The sequence below is a fragment of the Bradysia coprophila genome (assembly GCF_014529535.1).
Source record: "Bradysia coprophila strain Holo2 chromosome X unlocalized genomic scaffold, BU_Bcop_v1 contig_79, whole genome shotgun sequence".
NCBI lineage: Eukaryota > Metazoa > Arthropoda > Insecta > Diptera > Sciaridae > Bradysia > Bradysia coprophila.
Genome location: NW_023503370.1, coordinates 1,317,739 through 1,335,084, shown reverse-complemented (window position 1 = coordinate 1,335,084; position 17,346 = coordinate 1,317,739). Strand labels below are relative to the sequence as shown.

At 33.4% G+C, this 17,346-nt stretch overlaps 1 protein-coding gene across 3 annotated transcripts in view; it reads right to left on the bottom strand.

Annotated features, from left to right (window-relative positions):
• LOC119070423 (protein doublesex) overlaps positions 1-17,346 on the bottom strand; it is a 115,776-nt gene that overhangs the window by 24,954 nt on the left and 73,476 nt on the right. For 2 of the 3 annotated variants that reach the window (XM_037174762.1, XM_037174760.1), the window contains 2 exons: positions 11,145-11,285; positions 8,589-9,111 (listed from right to left, as the gene is read on the bottom strand). In XM_037174762.1, coding sequence (XP_037030657.1) covers positions 9,023-9,111; positions 11,145-11,285 — 230 coding nt within the window. In that variant the 3' untranslated portion in view covers positions 8,589-9,022. Of the gene's footprint in view, positions 1-8,588; positions 9,112-11,074; positions 11,286-17,346 lie in introns of all 3 variants that reach the window. The other variant, XM_037174763.1, reaches the window with a different exon arrangement.

Here is a 17,346-nt window from a genome sequence, read left to right as displayed (position 1 = left end):
ACTAAAATTTTAGGGCTGCAGAAGTGCCACAATTTGATATAAATTTTCATCTGCGAATACGAAATAATCCCATTCAGGTAATTTTTATGCAAGTGGTGTGTAGAATGGTGCTGGATAAGTTTCACATTTAAAATTCATTTTAACGTAGCATCAATTTTATTAATAAAGAAAGAAAAAAACACCGGAAGTCATTACAGTATTATTAAATTATTTGCTCGAGTACGAATGCATTATAATGTAGAACTTATGACAATTTTCATATTATATTTTAACGGTTATTTGACGAACACTGTAGCACTTTATTCCCATAATGCAAATGAGACAATGCGACAAATTTGAAAATTTTATTATCGGCACACGTTAGGTACTCGACTTTCAAAGTTTTGCCTCATCAAAAGCGATATGTGCTTTAAATGGCTGGAAACGCGATTTTATGTTTTCAATTAATGTTCTGTTGCCACTGTATTACACAGACACCTTGGCATGCACATAATATTGATCCTAAGAAAACTTCTTGTCAATTAAACTATCGGAACGTAGAATCTTCATAGCAAAAAGTTCAATCTACATTTTGCTTGAAACGTTGGCGTTTGGTTTGCAACAATTTAGTGATTTGACTTGAAATAATTTTATAGAAAAGGACTCTCTGAGCGAACAAAAAAAGATCTAGTTTTTACATGATATCCGCACGTACCGTCCATTTGTATGTAAGTTCGTCGAAATAAAGAAATAGTTTGGTAAGAGATATACCACCATCCTCTCTCATGCATCTTCCTTTTGCATAGAAACTGGTCGAAATAAGTGTGCGATTCCCTTCCAGTCTTCGTACCCTTATCTGGTATTAATAACACGAGATTTTTGTTAACAGTTCAACTACACCAAATTACAAAGTGAACACGTTGAACGACCTAACAAAGCTGGATCTCTATTGGTACTGCTACTGGTGTAAGCTGGCAACACTATTAATAAAAAGTAGCACGATACGTCAAAAATATATGGAAAACTGAGAGAGAGAAACTAGATGACAACTGGTGATCATTGCCTTTTCATAATAAAAAATCATGCCATGCCATCTAAAGTCCATCGGAAGTGCCAATAGACTGTTATGATGAGATAATATCATTTGGACCAGTTGCTTTTTTAACTTGACTTGAGGGATGTGTCAGGGACTGTTAGCTATGGTTTCACTTCACAAAAAGTACTCTGCCGTAAGAGAGCAAGCTGTCAAGTAAGCAAAGCAAAAATCGAAAAAAATCAATTTTGTCTCTGACACAGAGTACTTTTTTGGTAAGTGAAAATCAAGCATTATGATTAGGCGAGAATACGAAAGACCAGTTACTTGCCGTTTTATGGAAATCTTGACACTTTGCCAAATACAGTTTAAAATAAGTGGTCCGACTAATATAACATTCTATGACAAGGCAAGTAATAAACTGATCTTCAGTATTTTCGCCCTAGTCATAACAGTCAATTGTAGTGGTGTGTTCTAGGTCTAACAGACCAGTGTAATTTTACAATTATCATTTTGTGTTTATGTTTTCTTGATCACGTATTCTAAATTGAAAACACTAAGAAACTGCAAACGTTGGACGATGGTGTGTCTCGTACATCCATGGAGGTAGCAATAGCTCAGTAAAAAAAAATCCAGTGCAATAATAAATCTCAATGATAGTAGGTACCGCAGAATTTATAACTCATATGTGTGGTAAGTTAAATGTCGAACTTTTACGAAAAAGACCACGTCGATATTCTAAATAATTTTTCCAAACATTTTAAACCGACCTCAATCGCCAAAAAAATTGTTAAATTTGTTTAGACTGGTCGGTGTCAGATCTGCTGTGCGTGTATGCTATTCGGTAAAATGGTGATAAAATATTCAACATGAGAAAAGAGCAAGTTGTTGTTGTTCTTGTTGTTGCGATTTTATTGCATTGTAACCGTCCCAGTGCATGATAAAATGCAAAACAAATAAATTAGTTAGTATTAAATTGGTCGCCAATACCGTAGACATCATATAATTCCCAATGGAATTACGCAATTTAAGTTCGCTCATTCAACGAAATAATTCCTAACGAAGATGGTTTCGTTTGTTTGAGCAATTTTAGAAATATAAAAAAAATTCCGCGAAAAAGTTTTAATTTTCGTTGTGTTATAACTACACATTGAAAAAACCGACGAACGATAGTTAAGGAACTATGCATATAATAGTAGATTACTATACCAGGGAACTAATAATTTGATATCTCGTATCCAGATGAGTAAAAGTATTTGAGTGCTTCAGCCCGAGGTACCTTTACTCATCGTGATACGATCAAACTATTTCCCGTGTGCAGTATGGTATTTTACGTGTTACGGCATGTTTCATTTTCATTTACATTGCCTAATCACGTAAAGCATTGTACTTACGAGGTTCCAAGTTGTTATTTGACAAGTGGGGAATACAGCCCTCCCCTTCGGGTCGGGCTGTAACACCCCACTTATCAAATACACAACTTGGAACCTCGGAAGTAATATACTATTACTTTCTGAGCGAGGTAATGGTTTTCCCAGTGAGGGAATGGCCCCATTACCTCCCTACTTAAGTAAGAGAATATTACAACCGCATTAAATAGATGAGCAAGGTCGAAAGGATTTTAGTGTTCTACACTGAAAATAAAAGAGGAATAGGACAGTTCGCTACACAGAACAAGCATACAGAACCAACAAGCAACACTGACATAATCCCAGGTGAGTTTCAATCGTATTTCATCACAAATCGGTGGTGGCGCAATGTGTGTATATATAAACTTAAGTATGGTTTCCACTCGACAAAAGGCACTCCGTGAGAAAGCAAGCTGCCAAATATACAAAGCAAAAAATTGAAAAAATTCAATTCTGTCTCTCACACGGAGTACTTTTTTGGTAGGTGGAAATCAAGGCTTATGTGTTATATCAGATTCTTTCAGTGTGAAAAAATCTTGCTGCATAGTAAAAAGAAGGGGTTGGTATTCTTGTCTCATGTTTGTTAAAAGTATTCCAACGTCTTAACATTAACCATTCGTTAGAATTAGTTTGCTCGCCTGTGTGTATACATATAAAACTAATGTATGCAGTAGGTTTTACAGACTTTATTCAAAGCAGCCCAACAATTAAAGAACAATAAAAACGCGATGAGTTTGAACATAGTGCGCTTTCGACCATAAAACTGAACTGGTTTTGAACTAAGATTGCTTTACAATGTATAATTACTAATTTATGTTGGCTGTGAAAATACGATTATATTGCAATAAAAAATCACGCACGAAATGCATATAAATGTGAGCGGGATAATATTACACATAAAACGTAAATGATATTAGTTTCAGTTTGTGTTTGTGTGTAATCTTTTTGGTGAATTTTTCTTTCAGCAGTTTTACAATCACAAAAAACTCCCTGCTTGAAAGGCATACATTCTAAAATCATTGAAAATTCTAACAATGTTTATACCCCAAGTATATATCCAATATAGGAACGCAATATAATCAAACGAATCCACTATGAGTTTCATAATATTGGTTTCTTTCTTTTAGATTGCTTCTAGACAGAAGAACGAAAACAAACTTCTTTTGTTAGTGATGTGGCTACAACATATGAAAAGTTAGCCACATAATCTGATAGTTGAACGACTATCTTGTTACCTGGCAAATTTTCCGAGGTAATTTCTATTATGGGGAAACTTTGGAAAACTGCAACTAAATGCGAGACTAAATAGTGTATACTTCTTATTTTATGAAAGTCCGGGGTCAGGACAGGACTCACCTGAATTTCATTCAGTATGTTTAGTACCTCCCCACACATTGTGGTGAAAATTGTAGCCTGTTAATATTGAGCTCTGGTTAAAGTGGTGTCCTTTGGCTGAGAAATGAGGAAATTGTTGGATTTTGTTGTTGGTAACGCTCGGAATAGGCTAAATATTCGTTAAGTTTGATCTGAAAATCAAAATCCGTGATTTACCTGAACCCTGTCTGAAATCTAAAATGACCTGACCTGTTTCAAATTTAACCTGAATTGGCCTCATTTACCCGGACCCCTTAACATATAACAGCAAATCATTTCGATTTTTAAGTTAAGGTCGAATAAGTTCCCGCGTACTGTACACTGTACGGTTTAGATAGATAGATTCGACTGAGCTTTCCATCTAAAAATGGCAGATACTCATCGCGGAGTTCATAATGTCCAAATGTGAACTATTTATGTATCGGAAAACAAAGATCGTCTAATTGTTGGTGGATATCTGATCTACCAATATAAAGTGCTACTTAATAAAATAATTGGCATAAAATTGGCTTTTAATTAGTTGGCATATCGAATATCTGTAATTGCTAGTTTATTACCATCCGCAGTATTTTTTTTTATTGACTTTTAATCAATGTGGTCTGCTGAGCTCTTTATTCGTTCGAAGATACCTCAACCACATTTTTTCAGATTAACTAATTAACGTTAAGATATCACATAACAACGTTTATATATGCGAAGCCATCGTTTCCATTTAAAACAGAAGTGTTTACTAAGTCGATATGTTTAGCTCTGAACAGAAAATAAATGAGAATTGGACGATTCCGAAAAGAATGTTCGAAGATTTACAATAATTAAAAGTAGAGTTGATGTTGACTTTTTTGTGCAAAGGAATGTTTCGTGGTGTGTGCTTGTATTTTGTTTTAATTTTCAACTTGAATCCACCTTTTAGACTCGGTTCAATCGATTCACAACTATTCCGATTTTGTACCATGAACATGTGGGACATAATTGTTCGATTGCTTATCTATTAACAGTAACGTTCTCGATTAAAGCTATTGTCAGGCGTAATTTTTTTTTAATTTTCGACCTCGATATGCACTTAATTTTTAATTACCTTCACCAGTCAGTTTTCATGATGATGTCAATGAATCGGACAGGCCCAAATTTAAATATGTTTTATTGAATTATGCAAATGTTGCAAATAAAATAAGAATTTAATTAAATATTTAATGGAAATTGAATGTTGTGTTCCGAAATCAATTGCTTTTCCTGAATAAAACTATCGTATACGGATGCAACACTGGTCTACCACATTATTAGTAGGACATTGTTCTGTGTTTAACTGACTTTCCTTTCTTTTTTTTTGTTAAAACATTAGTAATTTGTATCGATTGAACAGGGTTCTTTGACATACACAGGCTGACAGATATTCTTCTTTCTTTGTTGTTGACAGAGTAGCATCATATGTTGTATTATCCTCACATCACTTTAATATCTACGTTCAATTTAGGTCAATATATTTCTATAGTGGATTATAATACGCGTATATAAAGAGCAGCAACACTAGAATACGTACAGCTTATGGCAAACAATACACTCTCTGTCCTTACATATATTATGGTTATTAACGTAGCGAGTGTATTTTCCAGAATTATGTGAATTATGTGAATTTCCTGTGGATTATATGGACTGTGTTCTATGTACTTTGTGTGACCGATGCGTTAACTCCAGAAGCTTTTTTTTGTAAATTATCGACAATTTTTACAATATTGAGTGAATCACTAGCCAAAAGTAATTTCGTCTGGCAAGCTTCTGAAAAACCGGTTTTGTCACATATGACTTGACTAAGGAGACGTCGGCATGTCAAAACCCCATTGAAACGTTTAAATTTTGCTACAAGCCGCCTTAGTGATCAAGTAAGACGTGACCAAAATTAGGGGGACTACTTTGGAGCATTTGCCTTCATTTTCCCCATTTTTCTAATTCATAAGAACTTAAGAAATAGTTAATTTAGACATTTCCAATTTGACTCCGACTATGGGACATTCCAGCTAATTTGTGACTTTTCGAAATATTTTCACCAAATGTGAACCGATTTTGATAAAAAAAATTCTCTGAATGCAGTTGTCTGGTCAACTTCATCGATCACGCAAGTCCAACTTAGCAGGCTAAAAGTTGAATTTTTTGCTGGTATAAAAGCACTGTGTCCCCTGAGTATTAGAATAGACTGATTTGTTACCGCAAAACATAGCCAAACCATTTCACTTTATGGCTCACAAATGGCGAAATTAGTAACGCAACTAGCCTTGGAATTACCCATATATTAGTACGTAAAATTCAGATTATAAAGTTACATTATTCATGGATATCTGTGCAGCAGCCTTCATTAGGAAGTTTTGTTTTTTATAGTCAAATAAAGATCTTTCTTCTGAATTAAAAAAAAAATATTTTTGAGAAAATTAACGAAAATCTTGAAAAATTTGGGATAATGTGTTAAAATAAGAAAAATGTTCTCCCAAAAATAGTCGTGGCGTAAATTACCGAACATTTAAGATTCAAAATAGGTCGACCGCGGTCAAAAATTGCAGAGATCTAAAAATTCAGGTCAAGGTTTTTTTTTCAAGATTATCTGACCTGACTAGTACTTTCAGGTCAATGCAGGTCAGGTCAAAATTTTTAGAAGCAGGTTCAAGTCAAAACAGGTTTGAGGTAATTTCAGGTCAGTTTCAGGTAAACCTAACCTGTTCCGAGCCTTACGAACATTCTTACGACAAGGTATATAATTTCTAGCGACGACAGCTTTATTATAGTCATCGAAACCGATAAAATTTCCTATGGTTATTGTTTCAAAAATGTCGGTCTCAACGGTTCGGGCTCTGAGCTTGGATTTTAAAAAACATAATTCGTATTGGGGTCGAGTCGGTTTTAAACAAAAAATGTTCGCTCGCTTCTACCACAAAGTACAAGCTCCGCTATTATGGAAAAATTAAAACGCTACAAAAATCGACTTTGTTCCACAGCTGTGCAAAATAACTATTATAATGAAACTATACGCTTCGTGTACAATATACTCCATAAATTGGAAACTATATGTCTGCAGTCTGCTTTGTATGTGTTATTTATCGTATTCTTTCCAACCACTGTCGCGTAATGTATTAAATATACTCTACCAATTAAACAATTCTACTCATAATCTTAGCTTTCGAGGAGACACTAAATTTAAATCATGTGAATGTATTACAACCTAATCAGTTAAATATACCAAAATATCCTGTAAAAATGGAGCAGATTTGTTGAAACTCTTGTCCGTATATTATACGATTAAACAAAATTCGGTTGAAGGATATGTTTTTGTATGGTTTATATTTATATGATTTAAATGTGGTAATAAACCTACATTCAAAGAAAAACAATGCACACAAAAAGCGGAGCGAATATTGTCTCTTATTCGTGTTTCAATCACCAAAGACTTTTCTCTACCACAGAGAAATATTTTAGTTAACGCATTGTGCTTTTCGGCTCTCATTTGATATTCGATCTCATGGAAAGTTGTTTCATTCACAGTTTACAGTCATTATGCGGTTCTCGTTCATTTCGTTTGGCATGTTTCACCTCAGTTTCATAACAATATTCATCGATATGCATAGAATTCGAATGACTTTGATATTTTAAATTAAAATTACATTAATTGAATAGAATTTTTATTTTATTGAAATTATAACATCATTTTGCAGTATTCGACTTAGAAAGTGATCCAAAAAATTATTGAACTGAAGCAAAAAATTAAGAATTAAGGAAATGTTCGAAGCTATAGACTGATGTTCTTTTTAGGAAATTTTCGGAATTAATTAAGTTTAATATTGTGTTCATAATGGAACATCAACTAGAAAATCCAAGGTGTGTATACGCACACATAATGCTTTTGTCAAAACACAAGCTTTTGATGTTAAATCGTCATCCGATTTCTATACGAGTAGAAAAAGCTTTCAGACGAACACTTTTGCCAGCTTTAATATACACGACTTATAATGTCGTGTATGCAGTGAGAGAGCTGTCTTCGCAACAGTTACTGCGGCAATTGGGTGTTGGGAAGCAAACCGCTATACGAAAAGATATACAAATTCAGGACTTTTTCACGTCAAATTTCTTCAAATTTTTCGCAGTTTTGTACCTCAGCTGATCTTACCAGTTGGACACTCTTTGTACAGCAGAAAATCCTAACAACAAACTACACACTGTGCAGTGCGGCACAGTGCCTATTTTTGGGAAATTGAATTTTTGCTATTATTTCCGAAAATTTTCCAGAATTTGCCAAATTTTTTGATAGCACATTCTAGCAAATTTTGGCAAATGTTGGAAAGTTTTAGTAAATTTTGGCAAATTCTGGAAAAATAGAAAATTCAGTTTCCCAAAAATAGGCCCTGGTCCGGCTTGTGTTTTGATTGGTTATCATACAAGAAGTGTGTGATTTTGTGGACCAACTGGTGAATGCAGCTTTGACAAAGATCTCTATATAGCATAAATATGTCTGAATCTCTGCGGTAAGTGAAACGTTTAAAAAAAACGAAATCGACTGTATTATCTGTAATCAACTGAAATGACGAAGGTCTTAGGCAGTGAACAATTGAAGTAAACGATTAGGACAAAATTTGAACAAAAGAAGTAACAGATTAAATGATTTATACAAGGTACTTAGGCTTACAGTTCCTAAAGAACATAATTTACAACAAACAGTGCCACTGAAAATGTCTCGATCAAGGATGTCTGTTAATAGATTCGATAGGAGTGAGGCATAACAATATAAAACTAAAACAAATTTATACAAAACTTACCAGCACATGTAGGAATTGATGGTAGCGATGTAGATTTAAGGAAATTGATTTCTTCACTTTAATTTTCACCATACTTTTGACTTTATGGCTTTATAAATGTCACGCAATGTAAGTTATGTTAAGTATTTCAAGCCGTTCTTGGCGAACTGCATCGGCATGCCCTATTCGAAACTTATATTGTAAATAGTAACAAACTGGTGACCATTCAAATAATCTAAAAAAAACTGTTCTGTATTCATATTCACACTTATATTTTTTTACAATCAAAATATTTTTACAATTAGATTGAAATAACTAAACGTTCACTCGTTATTGTCTAAATGTTTAGTCTCATATTTAAATAACGAAAGCCAATAAATCAGCCGTTGTCCGTTCCACAATTGACATGTCCTTTATTTTTTAGATAAATTTAGAAATAAAGCATTTTCGTGTTATCATCCCCGTTTGGTATCGATTCTTAACTCCCCTCCGTCGTATATGTTGAGGTTGTTGTACCGTGCATAATCGTTTATGATTTTTTGTCCTGTTTGTGTGAAAAAGATTATAAAAAATTGTTACTTTCAATTTCATGTTTTTCTTTTGGTTCTTAAATGGTTAAGTCCGCAATTGCAATCTTCTCAAGTTTTACATCCTAGACTTTATTCTATTATTGAAAGGGATGATAAGGGAGTATACTGAATGGAACGATTCTTTGTCTGACGATTTAACGGGTCGGAAATTAATTTAATTTAATTAAGGCAAAAAGCTTATCTCTAGTAGATCCTTATCAGTAGAAGAAATGACGGAGATGGTACTTCTTGTGTGAAATCTACCGATCTGAGACCGCAGACGGCAAAAATGCAAGAAGCAACTTCCACTTACAAATGAGATATTTAATTTCAAAAAGTTGGGGTAAACAATTTATCTTCTAGAAGCTCCCTAGGGTAGATACAAATTTATTATTCGAATTATAGCTAACAAAAGTACAGTCAGAATTTTTTTTAGTTTCATTTAATTCTCAAATGTAATAGATTTTCGTATAATTCTACTACAGTTCGTCATAAAACCACCAGCGTCCACGCTCAATTTTTTGTGAATCAACCGGCGTTTGGAGGTTTCCAATCTGTTTCCAGGAATTACTAGATTTATAATACGTGTAGAAGAATGCCCGCTACGATGATCTAAATCTAGTACTTCGAAGCATCGAAACATCAAATTTGAATCTAATGATCCAGTCGAAAAAAAAATCTGATATATTTCTGTTAGCTATATTCCTAATATCCTAATATTCGGACTTAGGTCGTCAAGATGTACATGATTTTGCTCCAACTACACGTGATGTTGAATTTTTCAAACGAAAATTAATTGCTTTTTTTAAATGTGGATGCTAATTATAGCTACAGAAACGAATTTGATACTTTCGAAGTGAGCCACGAAACTGCATTTAAAGAAAATAACAAGTCTGCGCACCGAAAACTTATAGACGCAGCCACTTTCTGTATTGATAATAATTTCATGAAAATTACGTTCGTACATGCTAAATGTTTCAAAATAACTAATTGGATTTAAAATGGGATTTTCAAAAAGAATAAAGTAGAGCGTTCAGATGCAAGTTACGCATCTCCTCTTGGCAAATGCTGTTAATGACGGTGTTCTCGTAATACAGTGCGTGTCGATTTTTTTTAGATTACATCGTTAATGGAGTTTTGAAAATTCTGTTTCCGATTCCGAAAATTCTTTTTAAAAGAATGTTTTGTCAGTTAAATAAAACCGAACATTGCAGAAACAATGAATTTTAAAACTGAGGTTTGTGAATAAAGGAGAGTGAAGGGTCATTCAATTAGTTTACACAAAAAATTAATATTGTTAATAACTCAACATAATTTTGTACTAATATCAGCTCCTCATCGGTTGATGGTGCATATTTTTAGTTATATCCGATAATAAAATAATTTTTCCCAACGATTGTAATCCTCGACAATTTAGTTCCCTTTTTTCAAGAGTCCTGAAATATGCACCCAAAGCTTAATCTGTAGTTCTTCCTATAGGTAGCATGTAATTTATTTTAAATTGTACAAAAGAATCGGTTCCCTCTGCATAATATACCTAGCAAAACTACGTTAGAAACTTTTCTCCATTTTAATTCGACAAACTACACCCACATTTCCTTAGATTTTGAAATACTAGATTCGGTATTTTCCCAGAACACGCGCACGTTGTACACAATATTCACCTAAATCTAGTACTTCGAGATCATCATGAATGGATTAAATTAGGGGGTGAGAGAAACAAAAAAAAAGAATCGAATCAGAAAAACGTTTCTAATGTATTTTTGGTGGTTTTAGGACCAGGATGAGCAATTGCATAAAATTGATTCACGCTTGCACAATATTACTGATTCTTAAAACGAAAATTTGGAAGAAAAAATAATTCAGATCAAATTGTGCACGTAAGAAATTTGTAAAACGATCAACGATTAATAGAAAAAATATTGAATATTTACGTACGCAATTGGTTTGTATGCATTTGCAGTTATCCTACGTCTTATGACTCAAAAAAATTGCGTTTGCGATATACCTTCGTAGATTCGCTGTGACGCTTCTTCCACATCGTCGTTATATGTGAGAATTGTGTACAACAGTGGCATCATTTCATACGGATAATTAAAGGTTTTATTTAGTTTCTGACATAATTCTATTAATGTATCTCGGGGACAGCCTGAAAATAAAAAGAGAAAAAAAACGAAGTTAGTCCAATGAAACAATTGATAATAAAAAGGAATTCTATAACTATATGGGGTAATTGATTTAGAATAAAGTCGTATACAAGTTCGACAAGATATGTAAGTCTTATCAGCGTTCATATAGCCGGATAAAACAAGATTACAATCTTTGCAATGTTTACAATAAAGATAATTACAAAGAACATTTTTGAAGGTAGATGGTAAACATGTGATATTTTCCAATTTTGGTGTACAATCTACACTGTAGATTTACATTTTTTAAAGTATCGTTTAACGCGTACCAGCTCGTGCTGGTTAACCCTAAATAAAAATTAATTTCTCTAAGGATAATCGACAAATTTTCGACTTAGGATTTCCTTCCTTCACTTGTTACAATTACAGTTACAATACAGATAGTTACAATTTTTGATTTTTTTTTAGTGTGAAAGTCGCAATGAAACGGGACATTTAACATAAGCTAATATTTGAAAGATGAGAGCAAAAATATTTTAATTTCAATTTTCTTACAGCGAATTAAACATGAGAATATAAATTGATCTATATCGAATTCTTCAATCCGATGCTTGTAGATCATCATATTACGTTTATCCTGTTTAACATGTTTCTAAGCTAGTTTTTTTTTTGATATTATGAGGGGCTAGTCTATTTATAACTAGCCTTTAATCCTTTTTATAAATTATTTCAAATTTTCCATTTGAATTCTAATTAAAGATCTTAATAATAGTCTTAACTGGAAATACTTTTGATGACAGCGATGTCATTAAAGTAGATTACATTGGATGCTGCTTGGTAGTTCATTACACTCGGAATCAATTTCGCCTTCGGCTCGGATATGCAAACTCCACACTTGTCAAAATAACCGTTTCCAAAGCTTGTTGCTTAAAACCACACGAGTGAGTTCGCGAGTTCACAAAATTGATTCCGAGTGTAATGAACTACCAAGCAGCATCCAATGTATGCTGTTTTATTGCCTATCCACCCGGAATATTGTTGTTACGAGTACATTTTTCCACCCAAGGACCTGACAGTTCAAAACCAAAAGTGTTCAAGAAGACACTAGCAGATTCTTGAATACAATAAGATTATTCTAATTTAATGTATAATTTCACAACATTTATGTCGCGCTATTTCATTCACTGCCAGACTAATAACAAACATAAAAAATACCGATAGCACAAAACTAACAAAAAAATCTGTTGTTGCATTGAATCGTTTATAAACGAATCTAGTCTGCTCATGAAATCGGCTCTCACTTCTTCATAACATTAATCCCGAAAGCATCACTGGCAACACTACTGTTTTGTTGACATGTTGACAAACTACTTCGACTGTTTTGTTTTTGTGAAGTGCTAGATTCATATTTTGCGTAATATTTGTCGATTTTGGTGGTGTTACAATAAATTTTGCTGTGAAGTGAAGTGAATACATGATAATAAAGACAAAAGTGTTGATTGTTTTTGAAAATAAGTGAAAAATGCAAAAATTAAAATTGTTTGGCCATAGGTGTTCGTCGAAGTTGAAAAAATTGAAATTATGGCTATTGACAAAATGGCCGTCACTCTCGCCGTCACTTATTTTTTTTCCAAAGTTTTTAATGAATTTGCTTAGATTGGTCTGCACTTAATTCAAGTGACAAAGTTTGTGATATTAAAACTAAAATAACATCGCGAGTGTTGTTTCGATTTCAGTTTTAAAGAATATTTCATTTGATACATTTTTGCTGATAAGTGATGAAATTCTGCTGGTATGTAATGAAAGTCTCCTGATATGTAATGAATTTTCATATGAATATTCCTTCACTTGTCGCTTTCCGCGGGTGGGAAATGTACGTGTAACAACAATATTCCGGGTGGATAGGCAATAATAGTACATTACTATACAAGTGAAGTAATTTGATATCTCGTATCCAGATGAGTAAAAGTATCCGAGGGCTTCAGCCCGAGGTACTTTTTCTCATCGTGATACGATATATCAAATTATTTCACGTGTAAAGTATGGCGTTTTACTTTACGAGCGAGGGAAAGGGTCTTCACTAGTGAGGGAAAGGCCACATTACCTCACTAGTAAAGTAAAACAGTTTACGCAAATCACGTATAATTTATAAGTCAACTTATAAGTTGGAAAAGGGGGATTGAAGTTTTTATAAGTTATTTTTAATCGACGTAAACAAAAAATTGTTCAACTGTATGTATCTAAAATGCACTGATCTTTTTGTAAGTTAGTCTAAACTTCAAAACGTACAGCCGCCCGTAAGAAAATTACAAAATGGCGGCACTATATTTTTGATTTTACACTGTTTTTAGAAATTCTTTTGATCGGAATTGTCGATACTCATTTAGTTCTTGCTGCAGAACACCTCTACAAATACTTATTTTCATGGAGACTAGAAACGGCCTCCGGCACATTTTAAGCGGCTGACAAAATTGAGTCGATTTAGGGTCGTACTTAGTAAACAAAATTAATTTTATAAAAAAAATCTGTGCATTTTAGAGGCATACCCTTGAACAATGTTTTACTTATAATAACCTTCTGCCGAGCCTTCTGCGTCAAATTGGTCAAAACTTCAATCCCCCATTATAAGTAACCTTCCAGAACTTCTTGTATGAAGATGTGACCTATAATTTCCGACTTATTTGTTGACTTATAAATTATACGTCATTTTCGCAGACTATCCATTGTTACATATATATTTTGGGTCAATTTATAAATATGTACAAAAAAACTAGGTGTTATAACAGAAGCCATACCATTCAAACTGGCTCATGAAGCCCACTTTTTTCATTGCTATTTTCAACTGCATTTCTGATATGCATTTCCCACAGCAAGAAAGTTCCGAAGCAATCAAAATAACCGGGTACTGTACCCACGTGCTAGAATTACAACTATTTCACTTGCTTGCGAAATGATTGTGTACGTGTACACAATTATTAGCTATTGTTTGTTGCGTTTCAATTAAAACACAATGACAATCATGCAGTTTTTTCTACTGATTATTTAATTATACACTAACCTATTTTGTTTGAACAAGCCCCTGTAACATGTAATCAACAATCATTACTATGTTAACTTTATTCGTTACAAACATCACCCAATCAAAATAAATAGAACTATGACAAAAATAAACATTTAAAATAGCATTTTTCTTAAAGCATTGCGCATTCCCATCATAAATACTTTATATGCTTTTATATGGAATTTTATAATGTTGTTTCTCGTGTAACAGACGAAAAGCCAAGCTCCAGAAAGGCGCACCGTGGACGATGTTGCACGAATTATGAAAGTGGGTATAATATTCTTTGTGAAAAACCCGTTCTTGTTTTAGTACGAGTTCAACGAAAACATGAGTTCAACGTTACAAGGTGTACGGGAAAAACACTTAGAGGATAGAAGGCTACTAAATAAGTGGGGTATAAAGCGGACGTCTTTTATTCATGACTTGAAGATGGCGTATCTGCCAATACGAAGAATATAATGATTTGAGTTTTTGCAATTAGAACTTATATAGACTGCTAGTATATGCTTATATCCGATACTACATTGGTACTGTTGGGGAGGTACAACATCAATCTCTATGTTATTACACACACCCAATTTTTCATACAAAATAATTCACCTCCTCTACAGTATACAGCCTTGATTCAATCGGTATGCACAGTACTCTTTCAGAAATCTAGACTACCTGTTTTTCTCAGATTACAGATCATAACATTTATGGATTTTCCGGAATTTTGCAAAATTACAGGAAGCCTAGATAGCTAAAGACAACCGCATTTAGCTCTTGGTAGTTCTCGAATCGCTGAACGAGTTGATCTACATTTTTCGGTCGTCTTCTCTCAAGAATGCCTTTTGTGTACATGCTCTATTTAGCGAAACGTCATTGCCGATATTCTGGATTTGCCTTTCTAAGCAATAATATTTTTCAAACTATAGATGAGCTCACAGCCTAGGACCCTGCATAGCCAGGCAATATCGTTTTAAATCGTAAAAATATTTTTAAAAAAATATGAAAAATAAAATAAATTTCCGGATTTTCTCAAAGTTACTTATGCTGTGCTCATATTTTCCCTAAAACATCCTCAAGTTTGGGAAGCTCGCATTTCCAGGCGGCCCGGCCCACTCTACCACTACTACATTTCAAATGTCATTGCGTGTATGTCTAATCGTACACAACAAACCGTAACATTATAAAGTTTATTAAATTAGTTGTTGTAACCATAATTATCATTAGTGAGTAATCAATTCATAAAAATTGTAACTTTTACACAGTAATTAGTTTCTTCGAATTTCTTACTTTGTATTTTAAAATAAAAAATTTACAAATCACTCAAACAGTCTGTGTTGGTTGAAGTTCTTGATAACTAAAAAGATAATTGTTTGTTTAAGTTACTTTTTTAATTGTACTAAATTATTTACTAAACCATTTTTAATTTTCTAATTGACCCTCCTAACGAATAAATGATTGTATTCATTGCTGTGCTGAAAGCTATGCTGAAAGAAAATCAACGGGAAAATGTACATGATGGACGTTTTCTGAGCTCATCTTACGTTCTAAATGGAACATCGAATCCCATTCATATGGCCAAACGATACGCTCTGCCGTGTTATATTCGTTATATTACTATCCAACGTTGGTGCAATTTCTATTTTATGGTGGTATTGTACTTTTAGTAGAAAATATCTAATAGGTAGGGATAACGGTGCAACCAATGAATTTAAACCCCGCCTTTTTTAAATGCAAGGCCGTTTTAGACAGTTTGATTAATGATCTTTTAAGTGCGTCTATTGGTATTGTTATGGACTGGAATTTTTAACATTTTGTCTCAACTTTTTTTTTTCATATTAAAAATATCGTAAAATATAAATAGAGGAACAATACGAGTGTGTGAAGATATTTTGGTGAGTAAATATTACATTAAAAAAGCTTTATTGTTTTTACAAAGTACGTTAGTGTTAGTTTTGTAATAAGAAATGGTTCTTGTTGAACTATGAGTGGACATGAGAAAAGCCAAGAGCAGAAATTGTTGTTTATATGTTGCAATTTATGGTAGAACTTATTCATTCAGTAACCGCGTTATTTATTAGAAGTTATTAGAAACTACAATAGACACAATTTTTGAAATATACTTAGATAGACCCATGAAAAATGATTGAAACATCTTGGGATAAAGTGTATGGACTATGGACTACCAAGTGCCTCATAGATTGATGTAGAAATATGGCGTAAATATTTTAAAGATAGACGTGTAACTTTAGTTAGTTAACAGTTAGTTTTGTTAGTTAACATCGCTTAAGTTTCGGTAAATATTTCGTCAGTCGTGAGATCCGCTAAGAATCAGCAGCAGAGCTACCAGTACTTAAATACCCGGCCTTAAACGGCTAAATAAAAACACATTTCCCCGTTTCACATGGAAACCAGAGCCGACATAACATGAAATCAGTACCATCATAATTTACACATCCCTTAGTCCCATCTGAATTATAGAACAATTGTCTTTTTTCGATGTGTTTGTAAGCAACATATCTATCGAAACATTTTCGTCACAACAGAACACAAGAAGGACCTTAGACTCGAAATATTCCATTCGGTAAGCTCGAAATTCTTCAGCTTTCCGCATATTAGTATTGTACTAGTATCCGTTTTTAGCCTTCGTCAGCCGACATAGCCGACGAGTGCCATTTTTCGGTTTTTGATTAGTCAATTGATAACGAACTACAATAAAGATGTTGATTAGACTAGTTAGCTCTTACAGTGATTGTTCAGTCGCTCACAGACCAGATAAGGCCATGTAAAGTTGTTTCGAACATTAAGCTTTCAGAGGATTTTTACTAACGGGTCTATTACTTCATTTGATCTAAATATTTTCAAAATAGTTGTTTAAAATATTTTAATTCATTTTTTTGATAGTTTTTTTGCCAAGTTTGTCATAGGTAAAATTTTGGAATGAAACAAAAATAAATCGGTTCGATAAGCTGCATGGATTTTTCCACGTTGTAGTGATGCATCAGACGAATATGTTTTTCTGAAATTATAGGCAG